The sequence below is a fragment of the Somniosus microcephalus genome, chromosome 12 (assembly GCF_052327205.1).
Source record: "Somniosus microcephalus isolate GS21.2 chromosome 12, FLI_Smic_1.0, whole genome shotgun sequence".
NCBI lineage: Eukaryota > Metazoa > Chordata > Chondrichthyes > Squaliformes > Somniosidae > Somniosus > Somniosus microcephalus.
This window is the reverse complement of record NC_140998.1, coordinates 16,582,808-16,598,653: the sequence shown is the minus strand read 5'-3', so window position 1 is coordinate 16,598,653 and position 15,846 is coordinate 16,582,808. Positions and strand designations below refer to the sequence as shown.

Genomic DNA, 15,846 nt, shown 5'->3' with positions numbered 1-15,846 from the left:
TAGCCAAGTAGTAAATCAACTTTCAAGAAATTACTATACAATATTACGAGGAGTTATGATAAAGTAAATATTCCCACTGCTGGTAAATAGAGGGCATAAATTTAAAATAAAAGCAGAAAATGCTGGAAATACTTAGCATTTAAAAAAGGAGGGAGAGAGAAAACAGGGAACTACAGACCGGTTAGCCTAACATCAGTAGTAGGGAAAATGCTAGAGTCTATTATAAAGGATGTGATAAAAGGATACTTAGAAAATATCTATGGGATTAGACAAAGTCAACATGGATTTATGAAAGGGAAATCATGTTTGACAAACCTACTGGAGTTTTTTTGAGGATGTAACTGGTAGAATAGATAAGGGAGAACCAGTGGATGTGGTGTATTTGGATTTTCAGAAGGCCTTTGATAAAGTCCCACATAAGAGGTTAGTGTGCAAAATTAAAGCACATGGGATTGGGGGTAATATACTGGCATGGATTGAAAATTGGTTAACAGACAGGAAACAGAGAGTAGGAATAAATGGGTCTTTTTCAGGGTGGCAGGCGGTGACTAGTAGGGTACTGCAGGGATCAGTGCTTGGGCCCCAGCTATTCACAATATATATCAATGATTTGGATGAGGGAACCAAATGTAATATTTCCAAGTTTGCTGATGACATGAAACTTGGTGGGATTGAGAGTTGTGAGGAGGATGCAAAGAGGCTTCAAGGCGATTTAGACAAGTTGAGTGAGTGGGCAAATACATGGCAGATGCAGTATAACATGGATAAATATGAAGTTATCCACTTTGGTAGGAAAAACAGAAAGGCAGAGTATTATTTAAATGGTGATAGATTGGGAAATGTTCATGTACAAAGGGACCTGGGTGTCCTTGTACACCAGTCACTGAAAGCAAACATGCAGGTGCAGCAAGCAGTTAGGAAGGCAAATGATATGTTGGTCTTCATTGCAAGAGGATTTGCATACAGGAGCAAGGATGTCTTACTACAATTATACAGGGCCTTGGTGAGACCACACCTGGAGTACTGTGTACAGTTTTGGTCTTCTTACCTAAGAAAGGATATACTTGCCATAGAGGGAGAGCAGCAAAGGTTCACCAGACTGATTCCTGGGATGGCAGGACTGTCGTATGAGGAAAGATTGGGTCGACTAGGCCTGTATTCACTAGAGTTTAGAAGAATGAGAGGGTATCTCATTGAAACGTATAAAATTCTGACAGGGCTAGACAGACTGGATGCAGGGAGTATGTTTCCCCTGGCTGGGGGATCTAGAATTTGGGGTCACAGTCTCAGGATACGGGGTAGGACATTTAGGGCTGAGATGAGGAGAAATTTCTTCACTCAGAGAGAGGGTGGTGAACCTGTGAAATTCTCTACCACAGAAGGCTGTGGAGGACAAGTCATTGAATATATTTAAGGAGATAGATTTCTAAACACAAAAGGCATCAAGGGGTATGGGGAGAGCGTGGGAATATGGTATTAAGATAGAGGATCAGCCATGATCGTATTGAATGGTGGAGCAGGCTCGAAGGGCCGAATGGCCTACTCCTGCTCCTATTTTATTTTCTAGATCAGGCAGCATCCGTGGAGAGTGAAACAGAGTTAACATTTCAGGTTGATGACCTTTTGTCAGACCTGGAAAAAGTTAAGAGATATTACAGGTTTTAAACAAGTGCAGAGGCATAAATTTAAGATTATTACAAAAAATGAAGGGAGAGTTCGGAGAATTTTTTTGTTACACAGAGGATTACTGGGACATGGAATGCCCTACCACAAACAGTGGTGGATGCAAAATCCATAATAGAATTTAAAAGGAAAGGTCAAGGGGAAATGGAATAAGTGGATAACTCGATCAGGGAGCCAGTACAGACACGATGGGCTGAATGGCCTCCTTCTGTGCTGTAAAGTTCCATGATTCGATGTTTCTGATCATGAGTGGGTTGTAAAGAGATCAATGAGCAACTAGCTGCCCTGGGATATCGACCTCTACCACTCCACCAACTTACCAGGATGACACCCAAACTCCACAGATCGCAGGATTCATCGTAACCATCATCCTTCAGTAGCTCGGGAGCTGCGTAATGCAGCGTAAAGCACGGCGTCTTCAATGGCTGATTATCAGGAGGTTTCAATCGCGCAAACCCAAAATCTATGACTTTAATTTCCATGCTGTCACTATCATCAGCGTATAACAAATTCTACAGAAGAAAGGGCAAGTGGGGGGGGGGGTAGAAAATGGAAACGACTATTAAATTTTGTCACCCAATAGCTACAAAACGTTCTGTGAAGCACTGAACCAAGATAGCCTTTTTATAGCATGTTCCTGCAAAATGTAGCATTCTTTTATTAGATTATTATCTGCAAATGAGGATAATTTTTTGTTTTCATAAAAGCTGACACAGCAAACTAAAAATACCAATTACATCAGTGGTTTCTGATTCAAAATCAAATTACAAGCAGTTGCTCACCTCAGAGAACGAAATGTAAATGGATAAATCGGATTCATACCCCATTTACGTTCACCACACGAACATGATCAGTTTAATTTACTGGAGCAAACGGCCAAATGGAGCTGAATATTGGCAATTATTTAGCATCGGCCCTCTCGTCACATTGCATTTCTCAATGCTTCAGCATACAGCATGCCCCCCTACCATAGCTTGAGCTATGCATTTACAACAGACTGTACATGCACAGCCACACACAAAAGTCTACTGGGAAGCTCGCTTGAGAGCTCCACTCACACTTTTCAGCTGAAGCAGGGATCACCCCCCACTCCAGCTGTCAAAGGAGGTCACACCCGAAAGGTTAATCTATTTGCGCTTTCTGATACAGAGTGACTTGCTGGATTATTAAGAATAACTTTGCCACTTCTCAGTTGAATTCACAATGAGAGGTATTGTTTTATCAATGCTAGAGGGTGGTCATTGAGCCACAGTGTAGCCCACATCACAATTCTCTTGTACGTGAAGATCTTTGAAAAGACTCTGACAAAAACACGCAGTATAGGTACTGACACACGCAGCAAAAATGCACAAGACATATAACAATGTATGACTGAACCCATTCAATACAGAGGAATATTAAGAAGTGCTAAAGCTAACGCTTCTAGGGAGAGTTTGCCGGTCTGACTCGGTCAATTGAAAGGACGAAAATTGGGAAGGCTTCTCTCAATCCTGCTCCAAAGAGTACTATGCAATTTATCTAAACACGACACCGGTGGTATTTAGCAGCAGAAAAAAGTGCATATCACTGGCACAACAATGTCAAGACATGTAGTGAAGCAGTACAATATGGGTCAGGTATTTTACTTCAAAGGTTGCCTTTATCTGGCAGAACTGTGTGCAGGGCATGTAAAAAAAAAACTGAAAGGGGTTCAAGTTCAGTTCTGGGTTCCTCTCAGTGGCTCTCCTCCAAATTAGAAAATGAGCAGTGGCTACATATGACCCATTCTAAAAAACAGGGCCACAGTGGCAGTGGACCAACACTGGGGAACAGTATAGAGAGCTAAGGCAAGGTACAACCATCTGAAACTGGGCACCAAAGTAAACGGATTGCCTGAAAATCTCTCGTCCCCATAAATGGCAAATTATTACGTGCGTGTGCGAGAGAAAATGCGTGCAAGAGTGAGAGAAAGCGAGCGAGAGTACGAGTGAGAAAGTGCGCATAAAAGTGAGAGTGCGCGAGAGAAATGCGAGTGTGTGAGTGCAAGAGAGGGAGAGAATGCAAGAAAGAGTATGGGCTCGATTTTGCCAGGCTCGAGGAGGCGGGATTGGAGGCGTGTGAGGTGTTAAAATTGCAAAAAATGGCGGGTGGCTCCAATACCGCCTCCAGCCCACCTCTGAGCAATTTTCCCAGATTAGGGGTTTCAGACCCCATTTCCATCCCACCTCCAAGAGGCGGGCTAGACCCTTAACAATCAGTTAATTGCCACTATAATCCCATTTGAGAGGCTTGCCCTCAGAAATATACCGCTTTGGATATTGGAAGGGGAGATGGCTTATCAGAGGAAGGCAGCAGCAGCCGCCAACTTCCTGGCAGTTCTGCTGCACAGGATGGGGGGAAAAAGAGTGGGAGAGCTATAGTGATAGGGGATTCTATTGCAAGGGGAATAGATAGGCATTTCTGCGGCCGCAAACGAGACTCCAGGATGGTATGTTGCCTCCCTGGTGCAAGGGTCAAGGATGTCTCAGAGCGGCTGTAGGGCATTCTGGAGGGTGAACAGCCAGTTGTCGTGGTGCATATAGGTACCAACGATATAGGTAAAAAACCGGATGGGGTCCTAAAAGCTGAATACAGGGAGTTAGGAGGTAAATTAAAAAATAGGACCTCAAAAGGTAGTAATCTCAGGATTGCTACCAGTGCCACGTGCTAATCAGAGTAGAAATAGAAGGATATTTCAGATGAATACGTGGCTAGAGGAATGGTGCAAGGGGGAGGGATTCAAATTCCTGGGACATTGGAACTGGTTCTGGGGGAGGTGGGACCAGTACAAAACGGACGGTTTGCACCTGGGCAGGACCGGGACCGATGTCCTAGGGGGAGTGTTTGCTAGTGCTCTGGGGGAGGGTTTAAACTAAAATGGCAGGGGGTTGGGAACCTGAGCAGGGAGACAGAGGAAAGGGAAATAAGGATAGAAGCAAAAGACAGGAAGGAGAAAAACAAAGGTGGCAGTCAGAGAAATCAAGGGTTTAAATCAAACATGGCCACAGTAAATAATAATTCTAAAAGATCCAAGAGTGTTAAAAAAACAAGCCTGAAGACTTTGTGTCTTAATGCGAGGAGCATTCTTAATAAGGTGGATGATTTAGCTGCGCAAATAGAGGTAAACGGATATGATATGATTGGGATTATGGAAACATGGCTCCAGGGTAACCAAGGCTGGGAACTCAACATCCAGGGGTATTCAATATTCAGGAAAGATAGGCAAAAAGGAAAAGGAGGTGGGGTAGCATTGCTGGTTAAAGAGTCATAGAGTTTTACAGCACAGAAAGAGGCCCTTCGGCCCATCGTGTCTGCGCCGCCCATCCATCCCTGTCCAGTCTAATCCCATTTTCCAGCATTTGGTCCATAGCCTCGTATGCAATGGCATTTCAAGTGCTCATCCAAATGCTTCTTGAATGTTGTGAGGGTTCCTGCCTCTACCACCCTTTCTGGCATTGAGTTCCACATTCCAACCACCCTCTGGGTGAAAAAGTTCCTCCTCAAATCCCCTCTAAATCTCCTGCCCCTTACCCTGAATCTATGCCCCCTTGTTATTGACCCCCCTACTAAGGGGAAAAGTTCCTCTTTATCTACCCTATCTATGCCCCTCATCATTTTGTACACCTCAATCAGGTCCCCCCTCAGCCTTCTTTGCTCCAAGGAAAACAACCCCAGCCTGTCCAGCCTCTCTTCATAGCTGAGGCGCTCCATCCCAGGTAACATCCTGGTGAATCTTCTCTGCACCCTCTCCAAAGCAATCACATCCTTCCTATAGTGAGGCAACCAGAACTGCACACAGTACTCCAGCTGTGGCTTCACCAGCGTTTTGTACAGCTCCATCATAACCTCCCTGCTCTTATATTCTATGCCTCGGCTAATGAAGGCAAGTATCCCATATGCCTTTTTAACCACCTTATCTACCTGTTCCGCTGCCTTCAGGGATCTATGTACATGTACACCAAGGTCCCTCTGACCCTCTGTACTTCCTAGGGTCCTACCACTCATTGTGTATTCCCTTGCCTTATTTGTCCGTCCAAAATGCATCACCTCGCACTTTTCAGGGTTAAATTCCATTTGCCACTTTTCTGCCCATCTGACCAACCCGTTTATATCGTCCTGTAGCCTGAGGCTTTCCTCCTCACAATTTACCACCCCACCAATTTTCGTGTCATCTGCGAACTTACTGATCATACCTTTCACATTCTCATCCAAATCATTTATGTAGATCACAAACAACAAGGGACCCAGCACCGATCCCTGAGGTACCCCACTGGACACAGGCTTCCAGTCACAAAAGCAACCTTCGACCATCACCCTCTGCCTCCTGCCACTCAGCCAGTTTAGGATCCAACGCGCCAAGGCACCCTGGATCCCATGGGCTCTTACCTTCTTGACCAGTCTCCTATGCGGGACTTTGTCAAAAGCTTTACTGAAGTCCATGTAAACCACATCCACAGCATTTCCCTCATCCACCCCCCTAGTCACCCCCTCGAAAAATTCAATCAGATTTGTCAGACATGATTTACCCTTGACAAAGCCATGCTGACTATCCCCGATTAATCCTTGCCTCTCCAAGTGGAGACTAATTTTGTCCCTCAGAATTTTTTCCAATAATTTCCCTACCACAGATGTTAGGCTCACTGGCCTGTAATTCCCTGGTTTATCCCTGCTACCCTTCTTGGGGATTAACACAATTGTAAGGAAGGATATTAGCTCTGATGATGTGGAATCTGTATGGGTAGAACTGAGAAATACCAAGGGGCAAAAAATGTTAGTGGGAGTGGTATACAGACCCCCAAACAGTAATGCGGAGGTTGGGGATGGCATTAAACGGGAAATTAGAGACGCGTGCAATAAGGGCACAGCAGTTATCATGGGTGACTTTAATTTACACATAGATTGGGCTAACCAAATTAGTAACAATACTGTGGAGGAGGAATTCCTAGAGTGTATACGGGATGGTTTCCTAGACCAATATGTCGAGGAACCAACTAGAGATTAGGCCATCTTAGACTGGGTATTATGTAATGAGAAAGGATTAATTAACAATCTTGTTGTGCGAGGCCCCTTGGGTCGGAGCGATCATAATATGATCGAATTCTTCATTAAGATGGAGAATGAAGTAGTTGACTCAGAGACTAGGGTCCTGAATTTAAATAAAGGAAACTACGATGGTACGAGGCGCGAGTTGGGGAATGTCACTCAAAGGGTTGACGGTGGATAGGCAATGGCAAACATTCAAAGATCGCATGCATGAACTACAGAATTTGTTCATCCCTGTTTGGCATAAAAATAAAACAAAAAAGGTGACTCAACCGTGGCTAACAAGGGAAATTAGGGATAGCATAAGATCCAAGGCAAGGACATAAAAATTGACCAGAAAAAGCAGTAAACTTGAGGATTGGGAGCAGTTTAGGATTCAGCAAAGGAGGACAAAGGGATTAATTAAGAGGTGGAAAACAGAGTATGAGAGTAAGCTTGCAGGGAACATAAAAACTGACTGTAAAAACGTTTATAGATATGTGAAGAGAAAAAGATTGGTGAAGTCAAGCGTAGGTCCCTTGCAGTCAGAATCAGGGGAATTTATAATGGGGAATAAAGAAATGGCAGACCAATTAAATACATACTTTGGTTCTGTCTTCACAAAGGAGGACACAAATAACCTTCCAGAGATGTCGGGGAACATAGGGTCTAATGAGAGGGAGGAACTGAAAGAAATCAGTATTTGTAGGGAAATGGTGTTAGGGAAATTGACGGGATTGAAGGCCGATAAATCCCCAGGGCCTGATAATCTACATCTTAGGGTACTTAAGGAAGTGACCCTAGAAATAGTAGATGCATTACTGGTCATCTTCCAAAATTCGATAAGACTCTGGAACAGTTCCCATGGATTGGAGGGTAGCTAATGTTACCCCTCTATTCAAAAGAGGTGGCAGAGAGAAAACAGGGAATTATAGACCGGTAAGCCTGACATCGGTAGTGGGGAAAATGCTAGAGTCCATTATAAAAGATGTAATAGCAGAACACTTGGAAAACAGTGACAGGATCGGACAAAGTCAACATGGATTTACAAAAGGTAAATCGTACTTGACTAATCTACTGGAATTTTTTGAGGATGTAACTGGGAAAATAGATAAGGGAGAACCAGTGGATGTGGTATATTTGGACTTTCAGAAGGCTTTCGATAAGGTCCCGCACAAGAGATTAGCATGTAAAGTTAAGGCACATGGGATTGGGGGCAAGGTACTGACTTGGATAGAGAACTGGTTGGCAGACAGGAAGCAAAGAGTTGGAATAAACGGGTCTTTTTCCGAGTGGCAGGCAGTGACTAGTGGGGTACCGCAGGGATCGGTCCTAGGACGCTAGCTATTCACAATATATATTAATGATCTAGACAAGGGAACTAGATGTAATATCTCCAAGTTTGCAGATGACACAAAGTTGGGTGGGCGTGTGTGCTGTGAGGAGGATGCCGAGAAACTCCAGCATGATTTGGACAGGTTGGGTGATTGGGCAGAAGCATGGCAGATGCAGTATAATGTGGATAAATGCGAGGTTATCCACTTTGGTGGCAAAAACAAGGCGGCAGATTATTATCTGAACGGCAATAAATTGGGAGAAGGGGAAGTGCAATGAGACCTGGGTGTCCTTGTGCACCAGTCACTGAAGGTAAGCATGCAGGTACAGCAGGCGGTGAAGAAGGCAAATGGTATGTTGGCCTTCGTAGCGAGAGGGTTCGAGTACAGGAACAAGGATGTCTTGCTGCAGTTGTACAGGGCCTTGGTGAGACCACACCTCGAGTATTGTGTGAAGTTTTGGTCGCCTTATCTGAGGATGTTCTTGCCATGGAGGGAGTGCAGTGAAGATTCACCAGACTGATACCTGGGATGGCAGGAATGATGTATGAGGAGAGATTGGGTCGACTGGGCTTATACTCGCTGGAGTTTAGAAGAATGAGAGGGGATCTCGTTGAAACATAAAATTCTAACAGGACTAGACAGACTAGATGCAGGAAGGATGTTCCCAATGGCCAGGGAGTCCAGAACCAGGGGTCACAGTCTAAGGATAAGGGGTAAGCCATTTAGGACAGAGGTGAGGAATTTTTTCACCCAGAGAGTGGTGAACCTGTGGAATTCTCTACCACAGAAGGCAGTGGAGGCCAATTCATTAAATATTTTCAAGAAGGAGTTAGATATATTTCTTAAGGCTAAAGGGATCAAGGGATATGAGGAGAAGGCAGGGACAGGGTACTGAATTTGGATGATCAGCCATGATCGCATTGAATGGCGGAGCAGGCTCGTGGGGCCGAATGGCCTACTCCTGCTCCTATCTTCTATGTTTCTATGTTTAACACATTTCCCCGTCCTGCACATCTCCTCTGGAACACGCCAGTTAATCCTGGCGGCCTCACAAGTGGATTGCTTACCAACAGCTGCAGCTCCACCATTAAAAAGGAGTTTTCACCAATGATCATTTGCAGGTGGCGGAACTTTGTTGTCTCAGGTCTGGGGGAACTTTTAGCAGACATACTCATTGTTGTGGAAGTTTGGAGCCTGACACCCATCTCCAGTGTGACCTCCTGGGAAACCCCTCTCCCCACCTTGACTGAGCGCTTCCTCAACTGAGGCGTATACCAGAAAAATGGGAACCATTTATTTCCTTTCCTCCTGGACATCAGATTCGGACGAAGACCAGCCGCTGCAGCAGCAGAACCATGAACAACAGCAGGAGCGCCAAGCTGCTGCTCACCTACCTGAAGCTGCACAGGCCAGAAGGCGTCAGTGCGCGGCCACATTGTTGCCCGGGATGCAAGGGACACACTCATGTTGGCCAGATTTGCTTAGCCTGCACAATCAAACATCTTTGCCTCGCACCTTCTTACCAGAGCATCGACAATGGACAAGAACCTGCGGATTCCTGTCACTCTGACCACCATACTGGCAATTGCAAGTCGCCCTAAGCCCTCAATGTGGAAGTCCCATTTGCGAGATGACACAGGCCACAACTTCAACAGTTTGCCATCAAATCTGTTTATCATAACAAGGATGGCTTGTCAAAAAACAATACAACAGAACACCCAAGTGACTACTTGTGCTTTATCTTCCTCTTATGCGTGCTCCTACGTGGTGCTTCCCCTGTGGCTTCAGCAGATGTGGAGGCCCCTTGCTCACTTTCTTGCTGCTCCTGTCTCGACAGCTTTGGCGGCCGTCCTCTGGGGTTGTGAGCCTGTGAGGGCTTGGCAACAGTCTGCTGCTTCTATGGCTATACAGGGGCTGAGATGCCCATCTCAGTTGGGTGGGGACTCTGGTGGGGCTCTGACCGAGAGCTTTGCAGTGGCATGGGCGTGTGCGCTTGGAGAGGAGCCCCCACTTCCTTGTTGTCTGCCACCAACATCCCTCTCATGGGTCAGCCCCACTTCAGAGCTAGCAAGTGGCTTGACAGCACCCTGCTGCACTTCAGGGAGGACATGAGGTCCCGTTTCTGCAGTGGAAGTCCTACTGCCAGAGGACTTCCAAGAAGGTTAGGTTTCTATGCTCAATAGCTGACCATCGCTCCTCAAGAGATGTCAGTCTATTCTGAACAATGACCATGTTTTCAACACTCTGGCGACTTCGCTCCTCCATGGCCGTAGCCATCCTCTCCTCTACCGTAGACATGCTTTCCATGGAGGTTGCCATCCTTTCCATGGTGATGCGTTCATGCGCCAATGCCTCCACAAAGGCTCTGCTCATGTTCGCAATGGACTCCTCCATTCGCTCCACACGCGCAGCGACCCTGGAGACAAAACCTGCCAGAGACTCCTGCACCTGTTCCTGGAGTTCCAGCACCGCTCTCCTTCTGGATGGACCCGGAGGCACAGGGTCGACATGCAGCTGAGCCGAGCTGGCAGAGTCCTGTGCCCTCCGACGAGGACTCTCCACTGCTGTCCCCGTCTCCACTATCTGCTGATGCACACTTGTGAGCTATGATACACCAGGTGACAACACTACTCTATCTCGCGAAGGTCCCACCAAGGTGTGAGTGTCTGCGCTGGTGCTGGGTGCGCTGAATTCTGCTGACGCTGCGCCCTCAGAAGTTGCAGCTTCCTCTGAGGAGGCTTCAGGATCAGGCTGTTCCTCCTGGACAGTGGGGATGGGGGCTGTCGATAGTCCTGTGGGGGAGTAAAGGAAAGAGTTAGAGATGCGAGGTAAAGGTTGCATGCACATTGAATTGTGCAGATGATCATAAGTCAATCTGTTATAGCATCAGAATCATTATCAGTCACTCATGCAATGTCAATGAGAGAGATGCCAAACTATTCTGTCACCAGCTTGCTGTGATGCACCCGTCTGTCCGTCCCCCACTTGCGAATCGTCCTTGACACCGGCGATTTCCAGGGCCGCCTCCTCCGAGGTGGTGAGTTGGGCTACTGAGGGTGGCCCTCCTCCTACCCTCGCTCTTTCCCTCTTATTGTGGGCTCTCTTTTCCTGCAATGATGGACACAAGTGGAGTTTGAGTGAGAATGAAGGAGTGAGAGTAGAGAATCCATGGCATAGATGCTTAGAAGGAGACAAAGGGCCCTCCCTGTGTGTTGTAAGTTGTTGTCATTGCATCACAGTGATAGGGAGTGTGAGGGCTGCATGGTCAAATAGTTAAGTGAATGTGACCATAGAGAGTGAGGGAATGGGTAAGGGATGTATGTGTCAAGTGGGATGTGGAGGAAGAGGTTGGCAAAGCAGCGTGCTGGTGAGGAGAGGCGATGGGGATCAGATTGAGGGTGATGGGAAAATCATACTCACTTTTCCTGTGCAGATGAAACCTCTTCCTGCACTGCAGCCAGGTTCTGCGGCACATAGAGATTGAGTTGACCTCCTGGGCCACTTGCAGCCACACAGCTTTAGTCTGCTGGGGAGACTTTTTCCTCCCTGAGGAAAGGAAGAGCACCTCCTTATTGGATCTTGCTCCCTCCACCAGAGCTTGGAGGGAGGCCTCATCGAACCTTGGAGCACACTTTGGCCTCCTGGTGGACATAGTTGCTGAATGAAGCGATCACAGCAATGGGCATAAAGTTTAAAGTCTCCAGAAGAAGCAAGGCTGCTTGCAGGCCTTAAATCCAGCAGCCAGCGGAGGCGACTTTCTGTATGAAAAGACTCACTGGGCCAGGGGTTTCCTCACGCTGGAAATCAAGTGTCCAATTAGGGCAAAATCGCACTTTTTCCCCACTTCACATCGGAGTCAGGGTCCTGACAACCCCCAACCCGCCCCCAATGGCAAAATCCAGCCCTATGAGCGAGTGAGAGAAAGAGATTTGTTGAATTTATGACCGATTTAACTTTAGTCCAGAGCGGAGGTAACCTGTAAAATGGCTCATATGGAAAAAGCTACTGATCAGAAACATCTACTATTCAGGAGTTTAATCTTCTCTTAGGCAGTCCCTCGGAACCGAGGATGACATGCTTCCAAAAAATATAAATAAATTAAAAAAGCGCGGAGCGCATGGACGCAGCGGCGCGCATGGACGCAGCGGCTTTGTCTCTCCCGAGACTGAGCGTTTTTACCCTCTTTGAGTCTCTTCTGGACTCTGCTAATGCGGGAATTGAGGGCGGACCTACTGTACAGCCGGCAGACGCTTCGATATCGGGGCCGATTGCGTGCGGCTCACACTCGGCACCGTCGATCTGCCTCCCGACATCGCCCGATCCCCGGGACCAGCGTGGCGTCATTCCCCAGTCGGAAGTCGGCACAGACCGCGCAGAGAGCACAAACAGAAGCGGGGCAAGAGGGCCGGAATCCACAACAGGCTGAAGAGGGCCCCACACAAACCCTCCCTCCCAAGTATTTTCCTGGCCAACGTTAGGTCACTGGAAAATAAAATGGATGAGATCAAACTTGATCTTTCTTCACAGAAAAGGACAAAGGAATGCTGTGCCATGATCTTCACAGAGACCTGGTTGAACAACGGCATCCCTGACACCACCATTCAGCTAGAAGGACGCACGGTCTTCCGCGCCGACAGAACTGCTCCGGTAAGAGCAAGGGAGGCGGTTTGTGCATTTACACTAACAATGCCTGGTGCACTAACACGGACATAATCGATAGATCCTGTTCTGCTGATTTGGAATTCCTCATGGTAAGGTGCAGACCCTTCCACCTGCCTCGGGAATTCACGGCTGTTATCATCACTGCGGTCTACATCCCACCACACGCTAATGCCAAACTAGCACTGAAGGACCTCTAGAGGGCCATCAGCGAACAACAAACTGCGCACCCAGACGGAGCTTTTATCGTCGCGGGGGACTTCAATCACATAAACCTAAAATCTGTACTCCCGAAATTCCACCAGAATGTTTCCTGCCCCACAAGAGGGGAGAACACACTGGATCAAGTCTACACGAGCATTGTAGATGCTTATAAGGCCATTCCCTGCCCCCACCTTGGGAAGTCTGACCACCTCTCCTTGTTTCTAGCCCCGGCATACAAACCGCTCATCAAAAAGAGTGAAAACATCAGTAAGATCAGTGAAAGTATGGCCAGATGGGGCAGTCTCAGAGCTTCAGGATTGCTTCGAACGCACTGATTGGAGCATGTTTGCCCATACTGACATCGAGGAATATGCATCCACAGTGCTATTCTACATCAACAGTTGCGTCGAGGTCGTCACGACCCATAAAAATATCAGGACATACCCCAACCAGAAACCCTGGATGAACGGGGAGGTCCGCTCGCTGTTGAAAGCACGCGACGTAGCATTTAAGTCTGGCGACGCGGCGGCTTACAGTGCAGCTAGGACCAACCTAAAAAAGGGTATCAGGACTGCCAAAAGAAATCAGACACTGCGGATTGAGGATCATTTCCACAACAACTCGGACCCCCGGCGCATGTGGCAAGGCATCCAGTCTATCACCGACTATAAGAGTAAAAACACCAGCCCCCCCGGTTAGCGATGCCTCCCTTCCGGAGGAGCTTAACAACTTCTACGCTCACTTTGACAGGGACAACAGGGAGCCGGCTACCAAAGCCTTGCCACCCCCGGAAGACCAGGTGCTCACTCTGTCGACCTCCGACGTAAGGGGTGTTCTACGCGGAGTGAACACTCGTAAGGCTGCTGGACCTGATAGCATCCCTGGACGGGTGCTCAAGGAATGTGCTGATCAGCTGGCTGATGTCTTCACCACCATCTTCAATCTGTCACTGGCCCAGGCAGTAGTCCCTACATGCTTCAAGACCGCCTCCTTTATTCCTGTGCCAAAGCAAACGGCTGTGACGTGTCTGAACGACTATCGACCTGTCGCACTCACACCCATCATAATGAAGTGTTTCGAGAGACTGGTCCTGGCTCACATCAAAGCCAGTGTTCCCGCCTCTCTTGACCAACACCAGTTTGCCTATCGTGCAAACAGATCAACGGAGGATGCAATCACAACTGCTCTACATTCTGCATTGAAACACTTAGACGGTAAAGAGACCTACATCAGAATGCTGTTCATAGACTACAGCTCAGCATTCAACACTATCGTCCCCAACAAGCTGGCCACCAAACTCCACACTCTTGGCCTGAACACTTCCCTTTGCAACTGGACCCTGGACTTCCTAACTAACAGACCCCGTCTGTCAAATTAGGTAACCACACCTCCCCCCCCCCCCCCCACCCCACCCCGACCCGGAACACGGGGGCCCCACAAGGTTGTGTGCTGAGCCCCCTCCTCTACTCCCTCTTCACCCACGACTGTGTGGCTGTTCATGGTTCCAACACCATCATCAAGTTTGCGAATGATACCACAGTGGGAGGCCAGATCACCAACAACGATGAGTCAGCCTACAGGGAGGAGGTCCAGCATCTCGTGAAGTGGTGCGCCGACAACAACCTGGCCCTTAACACCAAGAAAACAAAGGAAATAATCGTGGACTTTAGGAAGTCCAAAGGCGGAAGTCACACCCCCATCCACATCAATGGGGCGGAGGTGGAAAGGGTGGCCAGCTTTAAGTTCCTCGGAGTCCACATCACGGAAGACCTCTCCTGGTCCCTCAACACCTCCTCTCTGGTGAAGAAGGCCCAGCAGCGCCTATATTTCTTGAGGAGGCTGAAGGGATGTAATCTGTCACCCCCGATCCTCTCTAACTTCTACCGCTGCACTATAGAGAGCATCCTGACAAACTGTATCACGGTATGGTACGGCAGCTGTAGCTCCCATGACCGGAAAGCCCTGCAGCGGGTAGTCAAAACTGCCCAATGCATTACCGGCACCCGGCTACCGACCATAGAACATATATATCAGAAACGCTGCCTACGGAGGGCACGGACCATCATCAAAGACCCTACCCACCCCAGCCACAGTCTGTTCGCCCTCCTACCATCTGGAAGACGCTACAGATGCATTCGCACCCGTACGACCAGATTTAGGAACAGCTTCTTTCCCAGGGCTGTCATCCTATTGAACTCTGCAAATAAACTCTAAAGCCTGCACATCTGCCAATGCACTTTATTATGTTTATGTTACAAGTCAAATGAATGTTAAATGTCTTAATCAAAATGTACACTCTCGGGAGCCGCAAGCTTACATTTCGTTGTACTGCACTTGTGCACTAACAATGACAATAAAGTTGATTATTATTATTATTATATTATTACAGTCTCTGTCACAGGTGGGGCAGATGGTGGTTGAAGGGGCGGGTGGGTGGGGTGCTTGGGTTGACGTGCGCTCCTTCCGCTGCTTGTGCTTGGCTTCTGCTTGCTCCCGGCGAAGAGACTCGAGGTGTTTGGCGCCTTTCCGGATGCTTCTCCTCCACTTTGTGCAGTCTTGGGCCAGGGATTCCAAGGTGTCAGTGGGGATGTTGCACTTTTTCAAGGCGGCTTCGAGGGTGTCCTTGAAGCGTTTCCTCTGCCCACCTGGGGCTCTCTTGCCGTGTCAGAGCTCCGAGTAGAGCGCTTGTTTTGGGAGTCTCGTATCGGGCATGCGGACGATATGACCCGTCCATCGGAGCTGATCGAGCGTGGTCAAAGCTTCGATGCTGGGGATGTTGGCCTGAGCGAGAACACTGATGTTGGTGCACCTATCCTGCCAATGGATTTGCAGGATCTTGCGGAGGCAGCGTTGGTGGTACCTCGCCAGTGCTTTGAGGTGCCTGCTGTACATGGTCCATGTCTTTGAGGCATACCACAGGGCG

The 15,846-nt window shown here is 47.9% G+C and overlaps 1 protein-coding gene across 4 annotated transcripts in view; it reads right to left on the bottom strand.

Annotated features, from left to right (window-relative positions):
- The window catches only part of LOC147109048 (ribosomal protein S6 kinase alpha-5), a 259,573-nt gene that overhangs the window by 9,018 nt on the left and 234,709 nt on the right, over positions 1 to 15,846 (bottom strand). For all 4 annotated transcript variants that reach the window (XM_086002616.1, XM_086002617.1, XM_086002619.1 and 1 more), the window contains one exon: positions 2,004 to 2,195. In XM_086002616.1, coding sequence (XP_085858742.1) covers positions 2,004 to 2,195 — 192 coding nt within the window. The remainder of the gene's footprint in view (positions 1 to 2,003; positions 2,196 to 15,846) is intronic.